This window comes from Lottia gigantea (genome assembly GCF_000327385.1).
Source record: "Lottia gigantea unplaced genomic scaffold LOTGIsca_124, whole genome shotgun sequence".
Lineage (NCBI taxonomy): Eukaryota > Metazoa > Mollusca > Gastropoda > Lottiidae > Lottia > Lottia gigantea.
Window position 1 is genome coordinate 439,993 of NW_008707309.1, and position 9,587 is coordinate 449,579.

The following is a 9,587-nucleotide window of genomic DNA, read 5'->3' on the forward strand; positions in this document are numbered from 1 at the left end:
TNAAATTATNAGAGCTCCTTCTTTAAATTGGAATTCTGGGGACCCTATATTAAAAATTATTAAAAATAGGATTTAACTTTGAAGTCACAAATCTTAGATATTCAGAGTTGGGCTGTTAAATTTCAAGTTTGCAAGATGAAACAGAGATCCCAAGACTTTTTTACAACGCAGATTAAAAAAAAACGTACATTCATGATCCATGGTTACTCGGGCATTGTAACTAATTGGTATAAAACCACCAAATTCTTCTCTTTTGGTCCAAAACACGTCTGCAGTTGGTACACTGTTTGGTGGCACACACACCAAAGTCAGAGAATTACCTATTTTGAAAAAAATTATAACAAAGATATGATTTTCAACCTTTTAAACTATAAAGTAATAAATCATCTTGTTTATATATCAACTTTTAAATGTGTATGTTGCTTAGTTTCTGTGTTGTTTCAAATCAGATACTTTGAGAAACTTAGCAACATATACATTCTTCTTCTAATGTAAAATCAATCCAATCTTATCACAGCATTCTGTGATACAAGAAAGATGGCTATTGCAGTCAAGGTATAAGACAAAGTTTGTAATAACTTGACATTGTGAAGATGTGATACAAGAACAGTAACTATTGCAGTCAAGATATAAGAGAAAGTTTGTAATAACTTGACATTGTGAAGATGTGATACAAGAAAGATGGCTATTGCAGTCAAGGTATAAGACAAAGTTTGTAATAACTTGACATTGTGAAGATGTGATACAAGAACAGTAACTATTGCAGTCAAGGTATAAGACAAAGTTTGTAATAACTTGACATTGTGAAGATGTGATACAAGAACAGTAACTATTGCAGTCAAGATATAAGAGAAAGTTTGTAATAACTTGACATTGTGAAGATGTGATACAAGAACAGTAACTATTGCAGTCAAGGTATAAGACAAAGTTTGTAATAACTTGACATTGTGAAGATGTGATACAAGAACAGTAACTATTGCAGTCAAGATATAAGAGAAAGTTTGTAATAACTTGACATTGTGAAGATGTGATACAAGAACAGTAACTATTGCAGTCAAGATATAAGAGAAAGTTTGTAATAACTTGACATTGTGAAGATGTGATACAAGAAAGATGGCTATTGCAGTCAAGATATAAGAGAAAGTTTGTAATAACTTGACATTGTGAAGATGTGATACAAGAACAGTAACTATTGCAGTCAAGATATAAGACAAAGTTTGTAATAACTTGACATTGTGAAGATGTGATACAAGAAAGATGGCTATTGCAGTCAAGATATAAGAGAAAGTTTGTAATAACTTGACATTGTGAAGATGTGATACAAGAACAGTAACTATTGCAGTCAAGGTATAAGACAAAGTTTGTAATAACTTGACATTGTGAAGATGTGATACAAGAAAGATGGCTATTGCAGTCAAGATATAAGAGAAAGTTTGTAATAACTTGACATTGTGAAGATGTGATACAAGAACAGTAACTATGGCAGTCAAGGTATAAGAGAAAGTTTGTAATAACTTGACATTGTGAAGATGTGATACAAGAACAGTAACTATTGCAGTCAAGGTATAAGAGAAAGTTTGTAATAACTTGACATTGTGAAGATGAAGAAAGGCCGGTTGTAAGTCCACTTTTTCGTTGCTGATCAGATCTTCATCTGACAAAGCCATCTCTTCAATAGATGACGTTATGATCCTTTCAAAATGAGACATGAATAAGATCGCTCGCATCTGAAGTGTGAAAAGCTAATAAACTGACCTAAATAAGGTGTATACGACATCGCTGGACTATTAGCAAACGGATCAAGCTTGGCAATACGAAGATTAACTTTGATGGAAGCTGAAACACCATAGCCATTGTCGGCCAAACACTGATAAAAGGCCTCATCTTTATCTTCTGGTCTATTGATGACCATAGTTCCTACGTTCGGCAACTGAACGATTCGATCATCATTACCAGCAACTTCGAATAAAAACTCGTTTCTCTTCCAAATATATCTAAATAAAAAAAAAATAAAAAAAATTTAAAATCAGCAAAAAAAAGCAAATCTCTTTTCTGATAGAAACGCCACTGTTGATGACTAGTTAGGTAGATCTTCCATGTCATAAAAGAATGGGAGGAAGGGAGGGAGGGTTCTGCTGGTAACTTGGCGACTGACCTACAGATTGAAATATTCAGATTAGCATTCTGCTGAGATTCAAATCTGTCTGATGTTGCAGATCACTAAAACCCTGAATATTCTAAACTTACGTGGGTTGTGGTTCTCCATCTGCTACACATGTCATCTGTACAGTTTCACCTGCTTTATAAAATATATCAAACGCTGGCTGGATAAAAACTCCAGGTGGCCGGGTGACTGAAATAAAATTATCAATATTAAAACATGCTCCTTTATCAAGTAATAGAAATATAATAATTATCGTTTAAACTTGTTCGTTATCAAAAATAGATCTAGGTTCACTTGCCTTCAATCTACAATATGCTGAGGCAAAGGAGGTCTGGTGGATTTAAAATACAAAATCGAAAAAGTTTAGTTGTCAATTCAAAACTTGAATTAAACCAGTAACCAGTTAAACTTACTTGCTACAACTGTTGAAAGACATATTGTAAAAATAACACTAAGAATAATATTACTAGACCCCATTTTCTTCTCTTTCTATCAGGGTCTGAAATAAACAGGATATCAATATAGAGTCAGAATAACTGGGGCTGAATCAATAGTTGTTCTCTTCTTGTGATCTTGGCCAGTACATCTACAGGTGAAAAATATCTTCTATAACATCCTAACACTATATTTAAAAGTGATTAGTTTGGAAACTTTGATTCAGAACAAAATTTCAGTAAATACTATTAGATTGGAATGATAGTGGCTGGATTTGATTGGAATGATAGTGGCTGGATTTGATTGGAATGATATTGGCTGGATTTGATTGGAATGATAGTGGCTGGATTTGATTGGAATGATAGTGGCTGGATTTGATTGGAATGATATTGGCTGGATTTGATTGGAATGATATTGGCTGGATTTGATTGGAATGATATTGGCTGGATTTGATTGGAATGATATTGGCTGGTAATATCATGTGCAATGGGGAATATTCCTTTGATGGACAGCAGTATAAACTTTTCTTTTCGATTCCCAAAAGTTAATAATCTAACCAAACCAAACCAAACCAACGACTACCAATCAACAAGAAATACCATGATCAGAACGAGTTTGGAAGAATGAAGGAGACCGAGTAACTCACGCCACACAATCCAGGGCCGAGTTTCACCGCCATGTCATTCGACCCGACCAGATCTAACGAAGAATCAACAACCAAACCAACAACACCGAATCATCCAATTTGAACCAATCCAACTACCAACTACTACGACTACCAACAACTACTTAGTTTGCGATATCAGCATCCGCTGGAAGCGAACGTTAACTTGTCATCTACCTACCTCCCAAAAGTTACGAGAACTTTTACATCTATAAAGGTAGATTTTCATTTCAGTATTTGGTATATCAAATTTTTATTAAAGTAAACTTGTATCAAGCTTTAAAAGGGTGCAGATAATCTTTGAAGGTGTCCTCATGTTTATATTTTTTATCAATGCGAAGATATTCGAAGATAATCATAACTTTTTTAAAGCTTTTAATCAATTTCTCTTAAATCAAATGGGCATTATTCGATATACCAATGCACTTGCTCAGATAATACAATTGTCAATATGTTAAAAAATATCAAAACTCAGATTCAACAGCCCCTACAGTCAGACAGTAAACACAAACAACAATTTTTACCTTTCAGTGTGTAATGGTGGCCACCATGATTGAATTGTCCCCAATAAAATATGACAAATCTATGATTCATGCTTCAAATATGTGAAGATAAAACCCTTACAAAAATCATTTATTTCACAATAAATATCCAAATTGAGCCAAAAAACAAAAATTTAAAAGCAACAATTTACATCCACAAACGCTTTTAACACATGTAAAGAAGAAAAAACTTTCTAAAAAAATTCAAATGTTTTTCAAACTTCCATTTTGAGACTCAAGGTATTCAAATCATCTTAATATCTTTTGATCTTACCGCCAGGTGTGTCGATTTCAACATTCTTAGCATCAATAACGATATTTTTTACATGAAAAATATTCTTTACTAGGGAATCGGATGCAAAGAAAAAATTTGAAATCAAAATTGTGTCACATACCTTTGCGTGCCCAAATTTCAGGCCGCCATTTGCATTTCCTACTTAACTAGGTCACTTCAGGTAAAAATGGCGTAAATACAAAACTTGATTATCCAGTGATATTTTACAATAGACATTCTGACGTTATGTGATAATCGAGTCTACCAGGTATATTAAAATTTCACCTGTATCATTTCAATCACAGTAAACGAAACAGGAAAGGGAATAATGCAAAATTACAAGATAAAGAAATCCAAGATAATTTTCCCCTGAAACTGACAGAAGGGAACCATCTTTTATGGCTTTAACAGTCGATACAGGTGGATATCTAATACCCACTCCGCTTTTCAGAATAAAAATCTGAAGCTCCGTTCCTCTACAATTGAGACAAAAGTTGAAGCCTATTATCAACACGACTGAAAAATACGAAAATCGGAATCACATAATATAATAATACGATAAACCGCGACAAAAAATAATGCATAGCATACATAATATTTCTTTCTACTTATCAGCACTTTTCTAATTTGTCAAATGACGACGGGCATTGTAGAATAAGGGAAATAATTTCATGGAAAGGGGTATTTGCATTCCCTTTTTGGCATTGAATGACAGGAGGCCTTTTTCACCTCAGCTCCCCGGACTTGCATCACTGACAAGGGGACCCTAATCATTATTTGTGGCTGTAAAAGTCGATTCAACTAAATCTCCAATACAGGCACCGCTTTTTAGAATAAAAAAAACCGAATCTTCGTTCGCCTACAATTCAGCCAAGGTTGAAGCTTTTGTCATTTCATTGCAAACTATGAATGGATATTGATTATATTCGGCTTACAGTTGGTTATTCAGAACTTAAAGGGACAGATGCGTCATAGTGGGGTGGGTGGGGGGTGATTTGAGTGTTGATTATATGTAAATAGTCTTCAGAAGTACTGTACTGAACAATATTACTGATTAGCTTAGCTAAAAAAAATCCCATTTCTGAGACTTACATACGATTAGTCAAAAATGGCACATCTCTCCCTTTAAAGTGACAATCGTTTGTACAGACATTTTAGTTGGTAAATTACATACATGTATTTAGACGCCTCGAAATGATCGTATCACTTTAAGTTCTATGGGTTGTTATATAAAATATTTAGATGATTACGTCTCTTTAAGTTGTGCCGGTTTTTATCAGATAAGAAAATGTTATACAACAAAAATCTGTCCTGGATTAGTTTTCAACACAGTGAGTTCACACAGAGGACATGGTACCTATTCTGATCCTGTTGTTCCTGTCAGGGGTTCTAACAGCCACTAATCTCTTTCAAAACCCTGGGTTGGAGAGTATCACAGGCTGGAGCTGTAGCGGGTGTCAGTGTGAATCATCAACAGATAGTCACGATGGTTCTCACAGTATTCATATCACTCATAGGTTCGTCTTGTCAAATTTTACTTCCTTCTTCCCCCCCCCCCCCCCCCCCCCCCCTNCTTTGAAAACAACGCTCTGAAAACAACGCTCTGATGTAACCTAATGCGGGGAATTGTTTTGCTTCCATCAAACACAAGTTCAACAAATCAATTTATTTTTTGTAGAAAGCGGAATTGGGCTGGAGCTCAGCAGACGGTTACCCTGGAATCGGGAAAATATTATTACGTCAGCGCCTGGGTCAAGATTTTAAATCTGGCTCCAAATAAAACAACACAAGATCTTGTCGCTAAGATTGACTACATCGACAACAACGGTAAGATCTGCTTCGCGTTTATAACCTAAGAACATTGTATGGACGTTTTCGAAATTATTTATGTATATCGGGGACACTGATAGCATCCATTTGCACAATTAAACTCCTGTGGTTCCTGCAATTCCACTAAAACTAAGCTGCTATTCGTATCTATATATAAGCTATAGTGACGCCATAACACGGAATTGCAGGAACCACAGACGTCTGATTCACGTTACCATTTCAACAGATGACAGTTCACATGTGATACACTATGTAACAGCTATGCAAAAATCTGATACAGAATTTGCTGCACGTCTTAATACACGAAATAAGGGCAAGGATATCAAAGTCAATAGCCACCATTGTCAATGTAAGACAGACAACGTCGTTCCTGAAGAAGATCAAAAGCTTTAAAATACCACATTAAGTAAATAATAATTTATAAGATACCGAGGAGTCTAAATGATTGTTCTTTATGACAAATCTTTTTCTTTTAACTTGACTCGTTGGACAGTGGCTCAACAAGATGGATGGATGCCCTTTTACTTGAGTGGGTTGGAGCTTTTCCAAGAATTTTTTTAACATTACTCTCCTGCATTCTGAGACTGTTTTATAAGTCAATTTAACAACTTTGGAACATTTTTTGTTTGGGCATGGGGGTCTGTGGACTAGGTTCAACCAGTTCCTATAGTAGTGGAGCCACTATCGTTGAACCCGAGTCAACTAGTGATATAAAGCTCAGATCCATCTCATATCAAACAATCGACATACTAAGAGCACCTGCGATGGTCGCAGATTCCGACCGACCAGGTTCACTACGAGATCTATTTTTTGTTAAAAGAAAAAGTCCACAATGGGCAACCTGAGGCAGCTGTGATTTCTCAGTAGACTTATCGTCATCTCAACACTTCCACCACGATTGCTTTTTATTATTTATTACTGTCGTGGACTCGTGGTCGACTAAATCCAATGATGGATCAGATTCTACTACATGTATTTACTACAATTTACTAACAGTCGTTGGAAATCAAGTTGCTCTCAGTTTTTGCCAGTCGCAACATCTTGAATTATAAAATTAATAATTTACATTTCAGATAAACATGTATATGATACAGCCGGACACACCTTGTTCGTTACCCCAGGGAAATGGTCACTTGTGGGTGGAGATTTCACTGTGCCACCAAATAGTAAGTTTCCAAGGTATATTACGCCATCACAAATACCATACGAGCCAAAGGAGTTTTTTTTCTAGAATTGTAAGACTGGTGCAAATGTACGCAACAAAATGCCAGCTAGTTTGTAGGGCTACTAATAAAATTGTGCATTTCATTTCATTGACCCGATAAGGTTTTGTACCCGTTTCTCAAAATATTGTAAATTAAAGTAGGGAAGTAAATGTTATAAATTAACAATTTTTCATAATTTATCGTGCAAATGAAATGAAATAAGAGTTTTATAACCTACTGTTTTGTATCTTATTGGACTAATGAAATGAAATAGAGTTTTATATCCTACTGTTCTGTATCTTATTGGACTAATGAAATGAAATAGAGTTTTATGTCCTACTGTTCTGTATCTTATTGGACTAATGAAATGAAATATAGTTTTATATCCTACTGTTCTGTATCTTATTAGACTAATGAAATGAAATAGAGTTTTATGTCCTACTGTTCTGTATCTTATTAGACTAATGAAATAAAATAGAGTTTTATGTCCTACTGTTCTGTAACTTATTGGACTAATGAAATGAAATAGAGTTTTATGTCCTACTGTTCTGTATCTTATTAGACTAATGAAATCAAATAGAGTTTTATGTCTTACTGTTCTGTATTTTTTTGGACTAATGAAATAAAATAGAGTTTTATATCCTACTGTTCTGTAACTTATTGGATTAATGAAATGAAATAGAGTTTTATATCCTACTGTTCTGTATCTTATTGGACTAATGAAATGAAATAGAGTTTTATGTCTTACTGTTCTGTATCTATTTGGACTAATGAAATTAAATAGTGTTTTATGTCTTACTGATCTATATCGTATTGGACTAATGGAATGAAATAGAGTTTTATGTCCTACTGTTCTGTATCTTATTGGACTAATGGAATGAAATAGAGTTTTTTATCCTCCTGTTCTGTATCTTATTGGACTAATGAAATGAAATAGAGTTTTATGTCTTACTGTTCTGTATCTATTTGGACTAATGAAATTAAATAGTGTTTTATGTCCTACTGTTCTGTATCTTTTTGGACTAATGAAATTAAATAGAGTTTTATGTCTTACTGATCTGTATCTTTTTGGTCTAATGGAATGAAATAGAGTTTTATGTCCTACTGTTCTGTATCTTATTGGACTAATGAAATGAAATAGAGTTTTATATCTTCCTGTTCTGTATCTTATTGGACTAATGAAATGAAATAGAGTTTTATGGCCTACAGTTCTGTATCTTATTGGTCTAATGAAATGAAATAGAGTTTTCTGTCATCCTGTTCTGTATCTTATTAGACTAATGAAATAAAATAGAGTTTTATATCCTCCTGTTCTGTATCTTATTGGACTAATGAAATGAAATAGAGTTTTATATCCTCCTGTTCTGTATTTTATTGGACTAATGAAATCAAATAGAGTTTTATGTCTTACTGTTCTGTATCTTTTTGGACTAATGAAATTAAATAGAGTTTTATGTCTTACTGTTCTGTATCTTTTTGGACTAATGAAATGAAATAGAGTTTAATATCCTACTGTTCTGTATCTTATTGGACTAATGAAATGAAATAGAAATTTATATCCTACTGTTCTGTACCTTATTAGACTAATGAAATGAAATAGAGTTTTATATCCTACTGTTCTGTATCTTATTAGACTAATGAAATGAATTAGAGTGTTATATCCTACTGTTCTGTATCTTATGGGACTAATGAAATGAAATAGAGTTTTATATCCTACTGTTCTGTATCTTATTGTACTAATGAAATGAAATAGAGTTTTGTGGCCTACAGTTCTGTATCTTATTGGTCTAATGAAATGAAATAGAGTTTTATGTCCTCCTGTTCTGTATCTTATTAGACTAATGAAATAAAATAGAGTTTTATATCCTCCTGTTCTGTATCTTATTGGACTAATGAAATGAAATAGAGTTTTATATCCTACTGTTCTGTATCTTATTAGACTAATGAAATGAAATAGAGTTCTATGTCTTACTGTTCTGTATCTTATTAGACTATTGAAATGAAATAGAGTTTTATGTCCTACTGTTCTTTTTGCAATTTAAAGTGAATCATTTCTTTTTTTCAGCCAAAAGTGTAACATTTTACGTCCAGATTGCTCAACCGGAAGTAAATTATCTGATCGATGATGCTGAACTGATAAAAATCGAACCCGACAGTGCCGCAGAACAAGATAAACGGATTGACACATTGAGAAAAGCTAATCTAGAAATCAGGTAAATGAAATTAAAAGAAATGGTGCTTTAGGCTGACGGTTAACTTCAATCGATCTGTTATAAATGAAGTTCTAGTTATTTCGTTCGAATGTTTGTTACTTGACTCATAATAGTTGTAAAAAGCACGAAAATAGTTTCTGAACTTTCATGTCAATGATACAGCATTTGTGCAAAATTGAGTAAGTACTCACCACTTACAGTGAACGATATGACTTCTTATTTCAGTGTCCATGGTACTTCTTCTGCTACCAATCTCAAAG

At 33.7% G+C, this 9,587-nt stretch overlaps 1 protein-coding gene across 1 annotated transcript in view; it reads right to left on the reverse strand.

Annotated features, from left to right (window-relative positions):
- LOTGIDRAFT_138283 (hypothetical protein) overlaps positions 1 to 2,282 on the reverse strand; it is a gene marked incomplete at both ends in the record, with an annotated part of 14,706 nt that extends 12,424 nt beyond the window's left edge. The window contains 3 exons of the mRNA XM_009048557.1: positions 189 to 320; positions 1,756 to 1,994; positions 2,248 to 2,282. Coding sequence (XP_009046805.1) covers positions 189 to 320; positions 1,756 to 1,994; positions 2,248 to 2,282 — 406 coding nt within the window. The remainder of the gene's footprint in view (positions 1 to 188; positions 321 to 1,755; positions 1,995 to 2,247) is intronic.
- Between the last annotated feature and the right edge of the window lie 7,305 nt (positions 2,283 to 9,587).